Raw genomic sequence first — 21627 nt, 5'->3', positions numbered from 1 at the left:
AAGGTTTTTATAATGTGAGTTGTGTTTAAACCAAAAACTTACCAAATAGTCTAATTTAGAACTATCTTCCCCAAAGCTTTGAAGCTGGTGTTTTCAGCAAAGAGGTTTTCGAATGTAAATTCTTTCCTAGAGGATTAACAACGGACAAAAAAAATTGTTAAACTATGATACACCCTTGAATTGTTGATACAAATATACAGAATTTTTTTTGACAGGGTTTATAGTTGTGAGAACCTTCCTAGTCTTTGATATAATTGGGTGCAAAATCTGTTAGTTCATGTACCAGGTGCTTCTAGAGCTGACTCCCACTGTGGTAAGTTTTTGGTACCAACTCTTATTCTGGAATTCTTACTCTGATAGGTAGGTAACATTCCAGAAAGGAAAGGAGGGGTGTTGAAGAGATTTCTTCCAGGAATCTATTCCACTGTTAGAAAGTGAAATGGTGTATCACTAGTTCTAAGAGAGAGTAAAAGTAACCTCTTTCCACCCCCTCCCCACTTTTTGTTTTTGCTTTTAATCTCCCAGTGTAAAAAACAACAACAAAAAACCAAGTCTACTGAATTTTTGTGAGGCTTTTCATTCAGAGTTTGAGATCATCCATCAATTTTGGAATTTGACCTGGTCTAAGAATTGTGACCTCCAACAAAGATTCCACAATTGAACTGTGGACTCTAGTCTTCACCTTCCCTATACTCTCCATGCACCATTGGTAGGATTCTTTGCATATACGTTTTGCCTTTAAAATATCCATTAATTACTGACTATAGTAAATAGTACTTCCTCCAGAGGTTTGTATACAGTTGATATAAAGACGTAAAAAAAAGAAATAAAGAAAATACATTAATTGAGTCATTCTTTTCCCAGACCAGGCATCTAGTCTAGTTGTTGGTGAAAAAGAGCTGATCCCACTGGTCCCTGAGGAGGCACCTGCCTCTGAAACAGACATCAACCTGGAGGTATCATTTGCAGAGCAAGCAGTCAATCAGAAGGAGAGTTCCAAGGAGAAGCCCCAGAAGAGCAGAGGCGATGACGCTCCATTACTCGTATGTAGTGCACTATTCAGATTTCACTAAATAGAAGAGTATATTTTTCACCAGCTTTTTATTTTGGAAATTTCAGACCCATAGAGAAGTTGGAAGAATAGTACAGCAAACAGCCCTACAGGATTCATGTAGATCCATTTGACGGTTAACATTTCACAAACTTTGCTTTTCCTCTTTCTACATTATCTATTTATATGTTGTGCTATCGGCTGTGCGCTTGCTTTTTTTTTTTTTTTTTTTTTTTTTTTTTTTAAAGTAAGCTCTTTGCCCAACGTGGGGCTTGAACTCATGACCCTGAGATCAAGAGTTGCATGCTTGGCCCACTGACCCAGCTAGGCACCAACCCCCCCCCCCCCCCACTTTGTTTTAGCTTAACAAAGACCTACAAAACAACACAGCTATAATACTTAAGTTGAACACTAAAGCAATAATTGTATTTCATAACAGTCATATTAAAATGTTCCCAGTTGCCATAATATTGTCCTTTATAGCTTCTTCCTTCCCTACCCCCATCTGGAATTTGAGTAGGAGTTGTCCGTTACATTTGATATCATATCATTTGGTTTCCTTGAACGTTGATCACATCCCCTGCTTTTTCTTTAATATTTTTGAAGAGTCCAAATCAAATTTCTGACTTTGTCTGTTCCTCATGACTGGATTCAAGTTAAACATTTTTGGCCAAACTACTGCAAAGATGAGGTTTATGTCTCTGATTGCATCAGCAAAAGAGGGGCATGCTGTCACACGGCCCCTTTATTGGTGATGGAAGTTTGATCACCTAGTTAAGAAGATGGTCACCAGATCTCCGTATTAAGCTACCTTTTCCTGTATGCAATTAGTACTAATTTGTTATGCTTGGGACTGGGTGAGTATCCCATTTGTCAGTAACAAGCAATGGCCCACCAGTTTCCCCATGCATGTGTAATCCTTGCCTGAAACAATAAACTAGCGTTTGAGAAATGGTGATTTTCTAATTTTTTAATTCCATATTGATTGGTTGGCAATCTTGTGTAACACTTTCTCTCCCTTTTCTCTCTTTGTTTTTGAATATCACTATGGACTGATGGCTTCCTTTTTTTTTTTTTTTTAATTCATTGTTAAATAATCATTGTGTTTTTTCCTTTAATGTTCAAATATACCTAAATTTGACCAGTGGGAACCCTTCAGGCTGGTTCCTATGTCATTTTAACATGCCCTCATTTCTTTTACTTCTTTGCTTTCTAGGATGAGATAGATGTTCCAGGCTTACTTTGTACTTTCCTTCCCTCGGACTTGAAAGACTCCGTTTCTTCAAGGAGCCCTGGTTTCTTTTAGTAGCAGATAGTATTTAGAAATTAAGCTTCATGTATTGAGTGTTCTTGTTGTTACTGAATGTCTTATATTTTTAAAAATAAATGTCGTTATTTATTTTGTAGAAATTCACACCTGCAAAAGTTAAAAAAAAATACGATGAACTCCCCATTACTTCCCTACTAGCCCCAACATTCATTAACCCATGGCTAATCCTGACCTATCCATACCCCCAACCAGTGCTCCATGTGTGTTATTTTGAAACACATCTCTTAATGTTTTGTCATCAATAAATATTTCAATATGTAGTTCTAAAAAATCGCGGGATTTTTATAAACATGTCCATATTACCATTACTGTACCTAAAAAATGCTAACAGTTCTTAATTTCAAATATCCAGTAAGTGTTCAAATTTCAAATTGTATCAGACTTTTCATGATTGTTTTTTCAAATGTATTTGATCCCAGATCCAGTTAGGTTTATGCATTGCAGTTGGTTGATATGTCTTTTAAGATTTTTAATCCCTCCCTCTCTCTCCATTCATCATTCTCCTTCTTTCTCACTATCCTTTCTTTCTTCCCTTTCTCCCTCAAAATTTATTTGTTGAAGAAACCTGGTTATTAAGTTACAGAGAATTTTCCCCCTCCAATTTCTCATGTTCTTCTTGTTCTTGTAAATTATTTGATGATAGATTTAACAGATTCAGGTTTTTTTTTTTTTTGATCAAGATTACTTCATATGTGATCATATATCAAGAGACAAAATATCTAGTCATTCTCTTTTTGTGAAATCAGCAGCTGCGGCTAACCAGTGCTTGGATCCGTTAGTTTATTAATGGTTACGGGATGATGTTTTCATTTCTTCTTTTATTCATTTATTAACTTGAATACTTTTTTAAGAAAAACTTTCTAAAATGATTCCTTTTAATTGACCAGTTGTCATTTTTTTGGTTCCTTAGCACCTTTCAATAGTGACCAATTAATGTGTTGTATTTTAATTTTCTTCTAAAAAATAGAATTTAACTCCTAGATGTAGTCCTATATGACATGACCCTGGACAAAATTTCCCCTGCATATGTGATATATTTTCTGCTTTAGGCCTAGAATTTTCTGTTACCTGCAAGAAACCCTGGGTCTGTTTAGTAGAAGTACACTTTTGTAAGTATGATCAGGACACCAGGACCGTTCCTTTCTGTGGGTTGGTCATTGCTTCAAGCCTGTTCAGAGGCCAGAAGTGCATGTGGATCTTCTTTCTTCCATGCCGAGAATAGTCGTTCTCAGGATACAGCAGGTGATATAATTACTTGTTTGTTTTATCCTCAGTTAATGCACAGCGTTCTCAGAATAACAATGGTAACGCTGCTATTAACAATATGATTACTAGGAAACAGTTTAAACTTGTTTTTCTTCTCTTCAGTTGTTTGTATCCTTGAGATATATCCCAAAAGGACTGTAATGATAAAATTACTGTGCTTTAGGTTACAAAGGATAGTTATTCTCCATATGGTTAAGCCACCAACTGCACACTTGGTTGAGTAAATGGTTTCATTTTATTTTCAATTTTTAGGGATTGCTTTTTTGAAATGTAATTTTGTTTTGGAAGCATGTAAAATATTTACGTGGTCCAGAAGTCAAATTTGAAAACAAGTTGTATTAAAAGTCTGGCTTCTGTCTCTGAGCCATCATTCTATTCTCTCTGTCCCCTTACAGGTAAATTTACCTTCTAAGTAAATTCTTTTTTATTTTAACTTTATGGTTTAACCTTCTGTTCTCAGATAAATGGTAGCCCACTATACACACTTTTCTGAACCCTGAATTTTTGTTATTTTTGACTTAGCATTATATTCTGGAAATCACTCCATAGTAACATAGAGAAAGAGAAATGTTTCTCATTCTTTTTTTTATAGCTATATCCTACTCCATTGTGAAGATGCATCAAAATTTATTCAACCTTTTCCCTAATGGTGGACATCTAAGTTGTTTCCAGGCTTTATCATATATTTGTAAGAATCTGTTTTTATACCTGATGGGAAAAGTAAAGGAGTACGTATCCTTTGGCTTAAAGAGATGACCTATACTCCCAGACTGTCAGTGTAGTGGGCAGTCCATATCTCAACAGATGGAAGGGGTTTTAAGTGAAACACCGTAGAGTCTAATTTAAAAAAAAATGAAGACACTGTTGACTTCTAAGCTGTTCATTCAGAAGTGGAATAGAATATAAATTAATAGCTACTTTAGAGACTTAAAAACAAAACTTCCTTTCTTGTTTCATTCTCTGCTTAACATTTCTGCTTACCTACCCTCTTGATTTTATTCATGTTGTGCCCCAAGCTTAAAATGACCTTCCTATTTGGGCCTCCTTGTTGTTCCCTGTTTACCAAGAAAGTCTTAACTCATCCTTTGGGGTCTAGTTCGGTCTCTAACTTTATTATTAAGTCCTTCCTGGTTGTGAATTTACATTAGATACAGTGTATAAAATAATCCTTTAAGCTGTTAAGATGCCATGCTTTTGATAATTATTGTCAATGTAATCTGGTATTTATCTATGCATATATGCATCTGTTCATCTCTATACCCATTTATCCATATGTCTTATAGAAGGCATGGGCATGTAAGCCTTTGACGAGTCCTCAGCATGGTTGATGGAATGAATATTTATATTCATCACTCTGAGGCAGGTGTCTAAGCAGATAAACCTTAAATACCATTTCTACTCCATGCTCCCCTGCTTCTGTAAATAAGCAGTAAGCTTTATGTAATACATTGTTCTGTGTTGACTTCCATTTTTTAATTCATTTCTTTTTTCTTACAACGTTGGGTATAGTCTTTGTTAATTCTTTATGATCTCTCACAGCAGATTTAGATTTCTCCTCTTAAATTTGTAGATCAGGTTTTATAACCTCTCATGGGCTTCAGTTTGAAAATGTAGCTACTACTTTGTTTTGTGTACCCACTGTATCTCAGAAAATATGCTCTGTAATTTATCAAATGATCTCCTGATGTAGATGTTACAATTCCTGTTTTTCATACAAGGAAACAGTAAATTATATATGGCATGCAAAGGCTTGGCTTCAGGGACTCAATTTTTGAAGCTCAAGTTTTTCCTGGAAGGACCATGTCGACTCCACTTTATGTGCCCTGAAGGTCTATGTGTATTTAATTTAGGTGTGAGTTTAAGTGGCTCTGTATTGGTGCTGGTGACAACTTGTTCAGGGTAGCTTGGGATATTTTATCAATAAGATTCTGGCTTGTGGGGTCCATCATGTACAATAGAAATTTAATAATACTCCTTCAGCGTACTTTGGAGACTAAACATTAAGGATTCTGAAATTTTGAAGATCCATAGTTTTAAAAGTGTAACTGTGGTAAAGCCTCTATTCTAAATGCATGCCTATATTTAGTTCTTAGGTCTTTATTCAGTGTCCTTTGGATTCTTATTGAATTATGACCTTGATTGTCTGGTAACACAGCTCCGTGCATACTAAATACCAAAAACTAGGCATGGAGGCCCACCTTGGCAGTTTGCTGGAGAATGGAACAACTCTGGAGGACATTGAAGAGGTGTTGTTTCAGGATTGAATGAGGACACTGAAAGCCAAAGCAGACACACTTGTCCACAATGCAAAAATAGGTGTTTAGGGTTATAGTCCTGAATTGTCAAGAAAAGGTTAAATTACGGCTATTTGGTCTCCATTTAAAAAATTGAAGAAATATTGGAATGCCTGGGTGGCTCAGTCTGATTTTGGCTTGGATCATGGTCTCACAGTTTGTGAGTTAAAACTCTGTGTTGGGCTCTGTGCTGACTGTGCGGAGCCTGGAGCCTGCTTTGAATTCTGTGTCCCCCTCTCTCTCTGCCCTTCCCCTGCTCACAGTCTGCCTGCCTCTCTCTCTCTCTCTCTCTCTCTCTCTCTCTCTCTCTTGCAAAAACAAACATTAAAAAAAATTGAAAAATTGAGGAAATATAAAAAACTAAATTTGAAAGTTCATTCGTCTAGAAAAATATTCATCCTCTGAAAATGACAATGAAATGCTGTAATAAAATCACATTTTTTACATGGAAAAATCTTCGTTAAGAAATGTCTTTCCTAGCAGACCAGGAAAAAAAAAAAGTCATCTGTGGAAATTGACCAGGTAAGAATAGATTCTCTTGCTTTCCAAGTCGAAGGTAGAAGTGACTTGATGTATTAAAGTCAAGTCCATCAAAGTCCATCTTTACTGATGGAGTGCCTACGGAGCCCTTTGTATTGTGAGGTCTGCAAAAGAGGGGTGTGGTCGGGGAGAGCTACCTGATTAATTTATAGTAACACATGAGAACCAGTGACCTTATAATTTTTGAGAAATTTTATTTCACTTCATTCTTGAAGCACATTTTTCAAAAGGCAAAGAGCTTTTCTTTTGCTGAAATTGCGTTGCCTTCTCTTAGAGAACTGAACCATCCAGTCTATTAACTAAACAAAAATGACAGGGGACTTCATAAATATTTAAAGCTGCTGCTATGAATTAAACATTGGGATGAAGAACTACTTTCATTAAAGCACAATGATAAATAAATAAATAAATACATAAATAAATAAATAAAAGCAAGTTCATGACATATATTGCTAGGTAAATCAAATGTTTGAACTAATAATATTTCAGGTTTCTCTAAACATTTACCTTGGCTAGTTCTTTAAATAATTAAATTACATGTGTTTGGCTTATTAGATCAATAGCTACTGATTTAAAGGAAACATTTAGAACTGAATAAAAAGAATAAATGGTTGGTAGATTAGATTGTTTCAGCCCTTCAGAAAACAATGCAATTAGCAGAACTCTGGGGCCAGGCCTGAAGAAAATGTGACAAGTTTTGTGTGATTTTGTGAAGCTCAGTACAAATCACAGGACAGCGAGGGAGCATCCAGCCAGTGGCCCCATACCTCACTGGCCTCGATTCTGTGCTTTTCTCCCTGTAGGGTGTGTGTCTTAATTCATTGAACAGACTGGGACAGGACCCCTGCAGTGTGCCAGGCCTATGGTAGAGTAGGGATACGGAAATGAGTCTGTATGAGCCCTTGAGGGGCTCACAGTCCTATACCAGTACCGATCCACCTAGATTCCTCCCCACATGCTCTGGTGGACAGAGAAAATGGAGCAGAACAGAATGGTTATTACTGCATTTAGAATCTAGAAGATCTGAATTTGCATCCTTCTTTTGCACGGGCTTTGTGGCCGTATTTAGTCTCAAGTCCCCACCTAGAATATGCTGTAATAATTCCTACCTATTGGGACTTTTTGCAGAATAGGATCAAAAAACCATTTATCAAATAAGAGTATTAGCCTTATCATGTTTTCTCTTACCTTACAGTAATAGTTAGGCAAAAAGGAAAGGCACGAAGTCTTGAATTTATTGAAAAAGCTGTAGGAAAGAAATGTAGTGATAATGCAACACTTTTTGAGTCTTTACTTGGGCCATTTGATCCTCACCACAGCCTTGTAAGGTAGGTTCTGTTGTTCCCATCTTACAGATAAAGCAGCTGAGGTGACACAGAGGTGATGTAATTTGCCAGAGGTCACATAGCTAGTAAGTGATGGAGACAAGATTGTCCACCGGTGGTTTGGCCCCACGTTCTCAGCCCCCATGCACTGCACCGTTAACACTTAGGCTGGAAATTCACTTAGACTATATATTTAATGATGTCTACTGCTGTTTTATTTCATATTCTCATAAAGAACTATACAAAGTTCTCTCTTGGAGTTGAGTTTGCTTGAAAGGAATTAGCTGCTCAATTCCAAAAGTTGTAGGTTTGAGGAAATGCTTTAAGACAGTGAAACTTCAACATTTTGGTCTTATAACCTTTTTAGGCTCTTAAAAAGTACTGAGGGACTTCAAAAAGCTTTTGTTTCACTAGTCAGGAAGGATGTTGGTATTGAGGACAATAACTACCATGGCTTCCAGCGCTTTGACAAAACCTCAGATACGTGGCCTTCTGGCTAAGAATCTGTGATTTCCTATTGTTGGAGCATTTGTTGGCTCCCTGAACTTTGCAGCTACTTAGAAGTATGCTGTGGCTGAACCAAGACAGAAGGCATACACATAGTTCTACAGAAATTATGGTTTCATGAAAAATTTTGAGGAGATGAGGATGGCCGTAAGTGATTTTGGAATGTGAAGAATTTCTTTGGATTGAGTTCCATGGAAGTTTGTCGCTAACCTCTGTTCTTGGCCTATGAAACATGAATACATAGACTAAGGAATCATTTTTCTTGATAAGTAAACAACAAATACTATGAGAGTAGTTATTTTGTCTATATCAGTTATTATACCTATGGATATTTACCAAATTAGAAATTAAAATTGAGACATTTGGAAATTATTAATCCACTTTACAGTATTACAGTTACCATAAATAACATTTTTATGAAAAATCGTCATATTTTCTAAAATTATTTTTTAGGGGCGCCTGGGTGGCGCAGTCGGTTAAGCGTCCGACTTCAGCCAGGTCACGATCTCGCGGTCCGTGAGTTTGAGCCCCGCGTCGGGCTCTGGGCTGATGGCTCAGAGCCTGGAGCCTGTTTCCGATTCTGTGTCTCCCTCTCTCTCTGCCCCTCCCCCATTCATGCTCTGTCTCTCTCTGTCCCAAAAATAAAATAAACGTTGAAAAAAAATTTTTTTAATTATTTTTTAAAAGATTTTCTTTAAAGTTTATTTTGAGAGAGAGCACACGTGTGCAAGTGTGGGAGGGGCAGAGAGAAGGGGTGGGGAAAGAGAGAGAGAGAGAGAATATCCCAAGCAGGTTCTGCACTGTTAGTGCAGAGCTTGATGTGGGGCTCGAACTCACAAACCACAAGATCATGGCCTGAGCTGAAGTGGGACGCTTACTCTACTGAGCCACCCAGTCACCCCCTGAAACAAATTATTAAGAAGTGTGTCATGGTTTTACATTTTATCCACTCCAGTGTTTCACTGTAGTAGAAGTCAGTTGGGTCCTCACCTCTATATCTGTGTTCAGTCTGTTGCACCAACACCTGTCTTACACCTTTGGCAAACTCCACTGAATAATCATAAGGGAATGGGAGTGAAAAAGGCAAGTAATGCCTTAGTATTACTCATTAAATAGTTTTGACCTCATAGGTGCCTTGAAAGAGTATTCGGTAACTTCCTGGTTCCCTGGACCTTACTTTGAGAACTGCTGCTTTAAGACCTGTCTTTTGCACTCGTTTTTAGACCATGAAGTGTTAATAACATGGTACAAAAATGAGCAAAGTAAAGGGAATAAAAGGGAACAGTTGAACATCCTTGTCCGTTAAATGAGGAAGTGAAGAATAAACCCTAAAGATATAACCTTTATAACCTTTTTTTATCAAACCATCAAAGAATGATCATAGTTTTTAGTAATCTGTAAATACAGTAGGAATAAAATTTGTCTTAAATGTGTTAGCGAAATTCATGTTTTTACTTTGTGCTTTCTTATATTTAATGCATTTAATATTAAAAGTGGCTGAATAGGTCGTAGATAATATTTGGGAAAGGCAAGAAATAACAAAACACCACTTGTCTGTGATAGTAGTATCTCTAAGTCTCAGTTGATTTATTCAGTGGTGAAGGTAATAATGATAGGGACAATATAAAGGTGCTTGAGAAGTGCCAGGCCTTTAAACGCCACCACAGCCCACTGAACTAGGTGGCCTTCTTCCCCTCCTTCTCTCCTTTTCCCCTCTACCTGTTCTCTTTTTCTTCCTCTCCCCTCTACCTATGTCTCTCCCCTCCTCCTCCCCACTGTCCTCCCCTTCTGCCGTTTTCAGAAACCGTGGTTAAGCAGTTGCCAGATTGTTAGTGGCTAGTCAGTAGCTAGATGAGTGGTAGTCATTCTGGCTTTAACGTCCATGCTGTTAGTATCCCTTCTGCTCTCCCTGTCACCCCAGTGCTCTACAGCCCTTCTGTACCTACCTTATCTGGGTTTTTATGACAATATTTTAATATGTATTATAAATATTATTTATTTCACATCATTATACCTATAATACACATGACAGAATGTAGGTAAAGGGTACCTCGTACGTTGTAAGCACTCACTCATGGCTCTATCCTCTTTTTCTTCCTCCTCCTCCTACTCATGGTTGGTCTTCTAATCTTCCTTGGTTCTTAAAAGTCAATAACTAGAGTTCTTTTTCAGTTTTACCATCTCTTTTGTCCTCTTTGCCACGAGGGTTAGTACTCCTAGTACATTGTCTGGTCGCATCGTCTGTTGTACCTCACATACTGACTCGCTATAGGTTTGAGGACCATCCTCATGACAAGATGGCTCTTCATCCTGACTATAGAAATTCTGCCATAGCTTTCATTGTCACTACTTTGAGTATAGCTTCTTTATATAGTTACAGTTTAGTCGTCTTTGACTAAAAGGGTTAGATATTATAAACCTTTATTAATGGTACTTATTTTAGAATTTCAGACTGCCAAAAGACAAAACGGGTACCACCAAGATTGGTGACCTGGCACCCCAGGACATGAAGAAGGTTTGCCATTTAGCCCTAATTGAGCTGACTGCCCTCTACGATGTATTGGGTGTTGAACTGAAGCAACAAAAAGCTGTGAAAATCAAAACAAAAGGTAATTTTGAAATAAAGAACAGTTAGATTTACTTCAGAAGTAGCAAAGATGAGCTTTTGAGTGGTATTCTTAGAGGGGGAAACACCTACAAAGTAAACTGACACTTGAGTACATCTGAAGTTCAGATTCTAAAACGTTGTTTTCAAAAATCTTGAAACTTGATAAACATACACCGTTCTCCCGGACTATAGAAAATAAAGAGGTAATAAAATACTTAATTACCTTTGAAGGAAATCCTAAGTTAAGGAATCTTTCCGCAAATGTTCTTTCCTTTGAAAATAGTATGTTTAAAAAGTACATTGGGTACATAAACTACGTTATTTCCAAAATCAGATCTTGAAAAATAACTTGAAGGTAGTTGATCGATTGCTTTTGCTTATTTATTTGATGGGAAATACATAGGGTGGTTAGTAGCCTGTCTCTTTGCTCATTTACATCCTACTTTTAACTATTTTGCAAAAAACATTCTTCGCTTAATATTAAGAAAATAATGCCATTGTGGCCATAACACCACCAAAGTGTACTCATCGTGGATATGTGTTTTTCTTTTGTAAGCAACTTGCTTTACCCATTATATAAACAGACTTTATTTTTTATGATATGATAGAGAACAGACATCTTCTCAATTCTTGGTCTGGAAATCCAGATAATTCTCTATTGACAAAGTTTAACTGTTTAGGAATCTCTGACCTCTTCTTTAAGTGCTCCCTTAAAGAGATACCAAGAATTAGGATTATTGAGTTACTATGGTAACATTAATAAAGACACGTATTTCCCTGATTTAAGTTTTAGAGGCAGTTTCTCTGTAGGAATGAAGTATATCTACCCTCAAGGTCCTTTCTCCCATGCTGGGCCCCAGAAGACCTCATTCTGTGCTCAGTTCCTCTGAGTGTTTTAGCTTAAGGCTTGAGATGGTGAATTTCTGAGTTAAATGGTGCTTCTGATTTTCCACAAGTCCATTATAGATAATGAAAGACTTTAGATGTTTTTTCAGAAACTTGTCACAAAGCCTTTTCCAACTATAAAATAGAAATATAATTTAAATAGCTGTGACTCAGTACTCAGGACTTTTAAAATGGCTTAGAGAGGCTTTTTTATGTTTGAGAATTGCTTTCTAACAGAGAGAGAAATAATAAGCCATTCTCATTAAGAGCATTAACTATTAACAGAATAGATTTTCTTTCTGTTCCTTAAATATTTTTGTATCTTATCTAATAGATTTATCTCCCAAACTGGACTCCTGACATTTTTGAATATTACATTTTTTCTTAATTCCTAAACTAGAAATTATTTTTTGGGTTACTGGTATTCTTTTGAGTGGCATCTCTATAGAGAGTCAGTTTTCAGTGTCCTCATTCCACAATACAACCCCCCCCCCCTTTCCTTGTTCACAAATGATTTATATCTCCCTGATGATGTGTGTCACACTTCTGTGCTAACTGTACATTCATTGATGGGGGTGGGGTAGGAGGTGCTAGGCAGAAGTTATGCTCACACCAGACTGCATATGATTTTAATTTAGAAAAATTATAAATTGTTGCCTTTCATTTCGTGGGGAGTTATTCCCAAATATATAAAACTATGAATTTCAATTTAAGACTACCAAATATCTATATTTTCCAAAGAAAAACATTTGTAGAACAAGATCATAATGTTGGCTGATTTCTCAAAAAGCAAGAATTTATATTTTTCTGTATTGTAGGATGTTAGATGTCAATTAAGTATGAAAGAGATGAGTAACGTTTGCTTTAACCAGAACTTTTGATTACCTTTAGTAAATTATTTGCATATTTTACATACTCCTATAGCACTATTTCTCTTATCTGGCAGTTTACACTTTTCTAATTATTATTATTTTTAATGTTTATCTATTTTGAGAGAGAAAGAGAACACGTGCGCACATGCGTGCCCGAGTAGGGGAGGGGTGGAGAGAGAGGGAGAGAGTCCCAAGCAGGCTGCGTGCTGTCAGCGTGAGGCTGTCACAGGGCTCAATCTCCTGAACCGCGAGATCATAACCTGAGCCGAAATCAAGAGTCGGATGCTTAACAGACTGACCCACCCAGGCATCCCTATAGCTTTCTAATTATTTTGATGATTATTTGCAATCATTTGCTTAGTTGTCTTTCCTTGTTAGATTCCTATATAAGACAGGGTCAAGATTTTCTTATTGAGATGTGTATACATAATGGCTAGGTAATGTCATTCACTTAGAAGTCCTCAATAAATAGTTGTGTGTTTGAATGACTACATCAGAAGTCTGTTGACGTAATATTTTTGCATTAATATTTTGTAGATTGACGGAAATTAAGAAATTTTATTTTTTGTTGCAGATTCTGGTCTTTTTTGTGTTCCATTGACAGTATTGTTAGAACAAGATCAGAGGAAAGTACCAGGAACTCGAATACCCTTGATATTTCAAAAAGTAAGTAAGCCTAGATGGGTCAGCATAGAGAGAACATACTTGAACTAATAGAAGTTTTTTTTCCTTGGCATTCATAATATTATAATCTCATTTTCCAATTGATGTGCTCTTTTATTTTGTACTTTGATTTTTCTATTCAGGAAACAAATTTGTTTCAAGAGCTCATAATTTTTATTTCATGGTGATGTTTTCTGTGTTATTACTATAACTGTGATTACCTGGCATCATTTTCCTGTCTTATATTAGCTAGCTTGGTATAATTGAGATTTCAATTCTATAATACACAGGAGTGGGAACTGCTTATAAGTTTCTAGGGAATTGTATCCTCATGAATATTTCATGCCTGTATGTATTTCCCAAGCTTTCCTATTTACAGTGAGGATGTCCAATTTAATTTACTAGTGCCTACTTCCAAAGTAGGCAAAGAAACCATAAAGTAGAATTAGAAAGTGATTGCTAAACTATCAAGTCACTGGTGTGATCCACGCTCAATTATTCATAAGGGGAGGATCTATGGCAATATAAAAATTTCAGTCTAATTTCTGAGCCATCATTGTTCAGAAACCCAGATTCTAGGTGATAAAAGCCAGGAATGCTACAGCGAGGAAGGTAGGTCAGATCAGTTAGGGACTACCCAAGCTGTAGATTTTTTCCAGCACATCACAATTTCTGAAAGCTCTGGGGAGAGCAAGAGTGGCAGTGGGAACTTTCACAATTGGCTGGCTCAACAAACTCATTCAGTAGTAAAGCTTAGTCTCCTTGGCACGGATTCTTCTGCTCTTCCAAACCAGTCATTAGCCGTCTTAGCTAGTAACCTCTGATTGCATTATTCCTCATGTTCACCATTACACCCAAACCTGTATCTCATTGTTTCTCCTAATGATCTTTGCTCCATGCCGTGTGTTCTACTCATCAGCCTCTGCCAGTCCCTGCCTGTAGACCTTGTATCTGTGTGGATAGTTGTCAACCGTGCCTGTGATTAGCTGGAGATGCTAACACATGTGGGCCATGTATTCACATCAGTTTAAGTAAAAGGTGCACGTTACCACCACAGATGACTGTATGGAGCAAGGATCTCAGCAGCATCCTTTCCAAGTGGATATGGGTTCTCCAGAGAAACAGAACCGATAAGGTGTTGTGTGTGTATGCGTGTTTGTACAGAGAGATTTCTTTTAAAGAATTGGCTTATGCCATTGTGGGAACGGCACATCTGAAATAGAGCAGTCCAGAGTCTGGAAACTTGGCCAGAGGTGATAATGGCAGCGTTGAGCCCAAAACCTGCAGGTTGGAAACTGCTGTAGGCTTTCCATGTTGCAGTCTTGAGGCCTCTTCTTTGGGAAACCTCAGTCTTTACTGCTGAGGCTGCCAACTGACTGGATGAAGCCCACCCACGTTATGTAGAGTCATTTGCTTTACTCAGAATGTACTGATTTAAGTGTTAATTACATTGTAAAAAATACCTTCGCAGTAACATCTAGGCTGGTGTTTGACCAAATAACCAATGATGAGTCACGCTGGACTTTTATCAAATTCACCATCATACTAGTGAAGAGTAAGCTTTGGTCCCCACAGAAATTCAGAAATTGTCTCCTGATCAGGCTGAGGATTGAATGCAGTCCCCTGTGATTTTCTCTTGGAATTGTTTTCTCATTTATTATTTTACATTTCTGTCACTCATTTCAACATTCTGAAGACTCAGGCTTCCAACCAGTTTGAAGTTGTTAGATAATAGCCTTAAAGTCTCTTTGTTCACATAAAAAATAAGGGTATAAAGAGTTTACTCTTAGATAAAACTCCTCTACTTGCGTCCCCTCTGAATTATAAGCACAAAAAATACAGTCATCTGTCACTGAAAAATATTTTTTGAGTGATCAACTCTCACCCCAATTAGGTATTTCCTCCATTTTGTACAAAGGAAAGAATTGGAAGTCACTGATTTGCAAAAAAAGATTTATCAATTTTTAGAGGATTATACTTTTTTATTTATTAAGAATTATACCCCAAAAAGGGCTTTAACAAAGCTTAGCTAATATCTGTGAATCATATCTGTTGTTTTCTTGTTAGTTTTGCTTTGTTTTTGCTCAGAGAAACATTGTTTAAACTGTAGTCTCGGAAAGATTTAAGGAAATAGAAATATTCTTAATTTTTATCTATAGAAAAATTCTGACAAACTGGCAAATTCTCACTGTCACAGGAATCTGCCAAATCAAAGATACTTTGTGTCAAAAACTTCTGACTTCATTTTCAATTCATAAATTTGTGTAAGTATGTAATCTCTCTTGGGAAATAGTATGAACATTATTGATAAATTATGTAATGTCTCTTGTAGGATAAATTACTAAAAAAGCAGCCTGATTAAAATATAGATCAATATAGTTATTTTTCATTTTTAAGTCTTTTTTTTTTTATTTTTTTTTTCCAACGTTTATTTATTTTTGGGACAGAGACAGAGCATGAACGGGGGAGGGGCAGAGAGAGAAGGAGACACAGAATCGGAAACAGGCTCCAGGCTCTGAGCCATCAGCCCAGAGCCTGACGCGGGGCTCAAACTCACGGACCGCGAGATCGTGACCTGGCTGAAGTCGGACGCTTAACGGACTGCGCCACCCAGGCGCCCCCATTTTTAAGTCTTGAAAGTAAAAGTGCTATAGAATATTATTTATATTTTGATAATGCTACATAATGTGGTAGCTAAAAAGTTATTTTTAAAAAAACGTTTAATGTTTATTTTTGAGAGAGAGAGCGTGAGCAGGAAAGGGGCAGAGAGAGAAGACGACACAGAATTCTAAGCAGGCTGCAAGCTCTGAGCTGTCAGCACGGAGCCCCACGCGGGGCTCGAGCTCACAAAGTGTGAGATCATGACCTGCGCTGAAGTCGGATGCTTAACTGACTGAGCACCCAGGTGCCCTATAAAAATGTTACTTTTAAAGAGAGAAATATGAAGAAAACACATGGCATTCTTTGAGGCAATATATATGCATATCTCAATTGAATGCTGCTCTTTCACATTAGAGAATAATGAAAAGAACTTAAATATAAAAATTTAAGACTTACTGTCAATTATTTAGAAATTATCCATTTTTCCTGTGTATTTAATGAAAACGGAAGGCATATATTACTGCTAGGAACTAATTTGCTGTAGCAGCTAGCACAGAATTTTATTTTTTGCCACTAGAACATTTTAAACATTTTAGAAGATGAAATAAAAATGAAAATTGCGTGAATAAATTTTGCATGGTCTTATTTGATAAATTTGGTTTTAAATCCTTTATTGAATAATGCCCTTCTCATCTGAGATAATTCATGTAAAGGTTTGCTGTGGGTTTACTATCTAACGTAATTGAAAAATGTGATCTTGGAAAACATTCCAGTTGAATTTTTAAAAATCATGTACTGCTTTGACTGGTCAAGGATGGTTCTTTCTTCAGCTGATAATAAATCCTTAGGAGAATTTCGAGACTACTCTTTGCTTTATTCTTACCTGACTCCCCCAAGATCAGTGCATTCTTTGGCCATAATCCAGGGATAGAAGAAGTGAGGTCATTAAAGAAAAATTACCTCTCTTCCAGTGTCTACACAGTACAATATATCTGATTTCAGGACATCTAGACAAAGGTCGGGAGACCTCATTTTATGATACCATGCTTTGCTCCTAGTAGACATTTGTATAAGCAAGGGAGAAGCAGTAAGTTTCGTGCAGTTTATAGAGCCTTGGCAAATCATTAAAGGAGATTTCTCTGGGGGGGGGGGGGGGAGATAAAAATTTACATTCTTTGGCACTCTGGAAGATTTTATTTATGTCTTAGGGTGTGCAGAGAGATTTTAGTAAGTTTGGGGATGAGTGAAGAGTAGGTCTGTCTTTTGTGAAGTTATAAGACTTGTGAAAAGGGGTGGGTGGTAGGAAGGAAAACCTATCTGATACTAGTAATTGCCTTATATTTAACCTGAGGACAAGGAAATGGATTTCCTTAAAATAGCAGAGTACCCCCCTATAAAGCCTTTGGGCACTGCCCAGGGAATACATATTTCAATTGGAAGATCACTCTGCCAAGAAACTAAGCACTTTTTTTTTAATCATCTTCCTAAGCTTCCAACAGTATGCCATTGTAATTTCTCCATTTGCCTTAATCTTGTAGGTTTTGGCCTTATTTAAAAAAAAAATTTTTGTTACTTTAATGTGTTTCTGGAGACAGACCTGTATGTATTCACTGGGTATCAGGTACGATTTAAAAACCCTATACAAGAACTGTTTTTTACTTAGGTTTACCACCAAAAGCTTAAAAGCTTAAAAATGAATATTCACAAACCGTTTTTTTTTCCTTCATACCATAAATAATTATTTCAAACAAACCAAAAATGAGATGTAAATGTGCAAGTACTGGAATTTCCTAGATTTATTTGATTGCAGAACATACATTTCTGGAAAAGCGGAAGAAATGGATGGTCTCAGTGGCTTTTAAACAATGAACATCTTCAGTCTCCATTTGTTTAGAGTATGACAGCTGTTGTGTGAAATTATACACTTCTGTAATAAAGGAGAATAAAACCCAACTTTTTCTAATTTGTGAGTAAAGTTTCGGGGCTTCACTGGTTTGCAGGGTAGGGCTAGCGCCATAGCATTCAAAACTTGGTGAAACCCAGTTTACACGTCAGCTTGCGTGTATTTATATGTGAAGCAGATCTTAAATTTGTAATTGTACCTCTCAAGAATACCCAAGTCAGAATGTTCTTCTGTTTCTACGCAGCTGATTTCTCGGATTGAAGAGGGAGGCTTGGAAACTGAAGGTCTCTTAAGAATACCCGGAGCTGCCATTAGGATCAAGGTGATCTCTGAGTTCCACCAATGTTGTTTAATTCTGCTTTGCCATTTTATTTTTAAATGCTTTAAATGTATGTTTATTTTTGAGGGGGGCGGGGAGGAGCAGAGAAAGAGGGAGACCCAGAATCCAAAGCAGGCTCCAGGCTCTAAGCTGTCAGCACAGACAGCTTTGGCCTTTGAAAAGGTAACTTGTCTTCCCCACCCCTTCTTCCCGTGTATAACGATAAAACCGCTTAATTTTTTTTAAGTTTATTTATTCATGTTGAGAGAGAGAGAGCATGAGCAGTGGAGGGGCAAAAAGGAAGGGAGACAGAGAATCCCAAGCAGGCTCCACGCTGTCAGCTCAGAGCCTGACTTGGGACTCGATCCCACAAACCGTAAGATCGGGACCTAAGCTGAAACCAGGGGTAGGATGCTTAACTGACTGAGCCACCCAGGTGACCCTTCACATTCAGTTTATATTTAGTTTTCTGTTTTCTTAACATTCAGTTTATATTTGGTTTTATGTAGTCTCTGCTGATTTTTATAGGTTTTGATTTCTCTTCAGAATCACATTAGCTGTAATAATACCATGATAAATAAAGAAGCAAATAATTTTAATGTCTTTGCTGTGCAAGCCTAGAATAGGCACAAAAGCATAACAAGCAAAAAGACATGAGTAGTTTCATCCTTCTCAGGAAAAGAGAACATGATGAGTCAAAGTATCAATAGGGGGACTGGTGGTGGATTTAGTCAGCATGAGTAATAGCAATTGAAAAAAGTCAGGATGGGCGCCTGAGTGGCCCAGTCGGTTAAGCGTCCCACTTCGGCTCAGGTCATGATCTCATGGTTCGTGGGTTCGAGCCCCGCGTCAGGCTCCTTGCTAACAGCTCAGGTTCTGTGTCTCCCCCTCTCTCTCTCCTTTCCTCCTTGTGCTCTCTGTCTCTGTCCCCCTCCCCGACTTGTGCACGCTCTCTCTCTCTCAAAAATAAAATAAATGTAAAAAAAAGATTAAAAAGTCAGGATGATAAACTCCAGCAGGGGAGCAGAGTAGGAGACATGACAATAGTCCCCATACAGGAGTCTTTGGGAGCTGACAGAATGAGACTCTACCCCACTGCTATCCTTTCATACTTCCTATCTCACTGGATGCCAGGTAGCCCAAGCCTGGCTTGTGAAAGAGATGAGGTGATTCCCAGACTTGCCCTTCCTCCCTCCCCCTGTCACCTTTTCTGGCAAGATGGCATTTTGTTCCCACTCTCTTGGGATGCTGTGTATCTTCCGCCTTTCTCCCTGTCCCCCAGCTCCTGCTCTGGGGATAAAGCATCCAGTAAATGCATGTAAAGATGGACTCACCCTGCAGATGAGGCATAGTACATCAGCATCCCAGGGGAATTGCATTTTACAGGGGCCTCATGCTTGAAATTGTGGCTGTATCTGGGAAACGTGTCTAGGAAGAGGTTTTGGTTAGCAGCCACTAACAGTCTCCTCTCCCTCGCCTCCAAAGTCAGCTTTGGCTCTCACCTGAGAAGAGCACAAGTCTTCCAGAATTTGCAAATCCAAGAGAAAACAGGATAGGGAGAAGAGAGATTTTCTCTTCGTTTCCTCAAGACCTATTCTATCGGACATTTTTAGAACTGAATCAGGGAGAAACGACTCTTGGTGGGCGCACGTGCTCTTTGCCTGTGACTGAGGCTGTGGGACTGCCAGGACTGGAATTAGTATTCATACCTTGCACGGTTCACATCATCTGCTTATTTTGATAAGCTTCCTCAATGTAGGATGCTAGTTTCGGCCTACTTGGCTCTTACTGCATAGGGTGATCTCGGTTTAATCAGATTCGAGTAACCTGATACATATACCCTGCTCACAAATTTCATTCAGCTTGTGTCCCGTGGGTTTGGTGTCTGGTTCACAGAGTCCCTGAAACTGCTTTGGGGTCCGTGTACGTTTGATTAGGTGCCATTGGTTTTTTTTTGTTTTTGTTTTTTTGTTTTTTTGTTTTTGTTACCAACAGTCAAACATGGATAGTGTGTGTGATTCTGAGATAAGTTCTGTTGAGAAGCACGTCCTCTTACAGAGAAAGAATCCCTCAGAAACAGGTAGCGTGACTTCAGATTACCCACATCGGCAAGAATACCGCTTCTCAGTCACTAATTAGCACAATGTGATGGCCAACTCCTAAGAGTTGTAAACACATTTCCTTGAGTATAGGGTAGTGAACAGAATGCATGTTTTACATTTTTGACTGGAGGGCTGGCAGACCAGCTCTTAGAAATGTAATTTCTAAGAAGGTCAATTAAGTGGATTCATTTGGCTCAACTCTTCAACCCAGCCTATTGTCACATCCCAAATTATGCAGCAGCTGGTCCATTATAAATCATTTAAAGATAATATGCAAAGTTTTTGGTTGTCTTTCTCCCCAGCCCCACCAAATTCTTTATACTCTTCTGCCTACTCCCCCCAGCCCTTCCCCCTCCCTCTCAATCCTCCCCCTCTCCTTTTTCCTCTCCCTTCCCCTTCCCCCTCTCCTACTTCCCTCTCCCTCTTCCTTACTTCTTCCCTCCTTCCCTCCTTCCCTTCCTCTCTCCCTTTGCCTCTCTTTCCCCTCCTCCCCATTTCTAGGCTCACCTTTATGTATTTCACCAATTACAAAAATAAGTAGAGGGCAGAGTTGTGTTGGGAAGAGAAAGCGGACTAAATTCACCTCGCAAGAAAAATGAAGAATATTCTTTGGGAGAACAGTTTAAAATAATCAAGGACGTGACAGAAACTTGGAAGGATTTCCAACATAATAAGATTTATGCCACAGTGAAATGCATGTAGAAAATAGTGATTATGAAACTAAATTGATTGCTAATAATTTGGCAAATCTTATGGAGTCCTTGAGGTAAATGAACTTGGTATTTCTAATTTTGCATGGACTCCGACTGTTTTCCACAGCTAACAGCAAGATGGCTGTGTCACTTACGGCTTACCATAAGTAAGCCAATATACCAAGACAGGTATATTGATGTATTTTCAGGCCTCATTAGCTGTAGAATTTGGTTTTCCATTTCCCAGAGGTGACTAATCAGAGGTAGCCTTCTGCTTACAGCCCCAAGATTGATTATGTATTTTGTTATGTAATGTACTTCTAAATAATTTAAAACAGACTTAATAAAAATGAGTTTTTAAAAATTGAGTGAAAAATTAACATAAAGCCCCCCAGATGGAAAGACTATTTCCACTAATCTTTTTTTTTAATAAAAAAATTTTTTAATGTTTATTTTTGGGAAAAAGAGAGTTCATATGAATGGGAGCAGCAGAGATAAGAGAGGATCCGAAGTGAGCTCCACGCTGACAGCAGAGAGCCCGTTGGGGGGGCTCGAACTCCCGAACTTGCGATCATGACCTGAGCCACCCAGGCACCCCTTAACTAATCTTTTAATTAAACCTTTACTGCTTAGGGTCTGTTGCATATCCAGGAGAATGTATACCATTGT

The 21627-nt window shown here is 37.9% G+C and overlaps 1 protein-coding gene across 6 annotated transcripts in view; it reads left to right on the top strand.

Moving 5' to 3' along the window:
* The window catches only part of ARHGAP18 (Rho GTPase activating protein 18), a 193103-nt gene that overhangs the window by 144576 nt on the left and 26900 nt on the right, over positions 1 to 21627 (top strand). For 5 of the 6 annotated variants that reach the window (XM_019831192.2, XM_019831190.2, XM_045058028.1 and 2 more), the window contains exons 5-8: positions 865 to 1043; positions 10757 to 10922; positions 13253 to 13344; positions 18090 to 18167. In XM_019831192.2, the coding sequence (XP_019686751.1) occupies positions 865 to 1043; positions 10757 to 10922; positions 13253 to 13344; positions 18090 to 18167 (515 nt within the window). The remainder of the gene's footprint in view (positions 1 to 864; positions 1044 to 10756; positions 10923 to 13252; positions 13345 to 18089; positions 18168 to 21627) is intronic. The other variant, XM_019831191.2, reaches the window with a different exon arrangement.

The sequence above is a fragment of the Felis catus genome, chromosome B2 (genome assembly GCF_018350175.1).
Source record: "Felis catus isolate Fca126 chromosome B2, F.catus_Fca126_mat1.0, whole genome shotgun sequence".
NCBI lineage: Eukaryota > Metazoa > Chordata > Mammalia > Carnivora > Felidae > Felis > Felis catus.
Note: the sequence above shows the minus strand (reverse complement) of the source record. Positions and strands in the feature narration are given on the sequence as shown.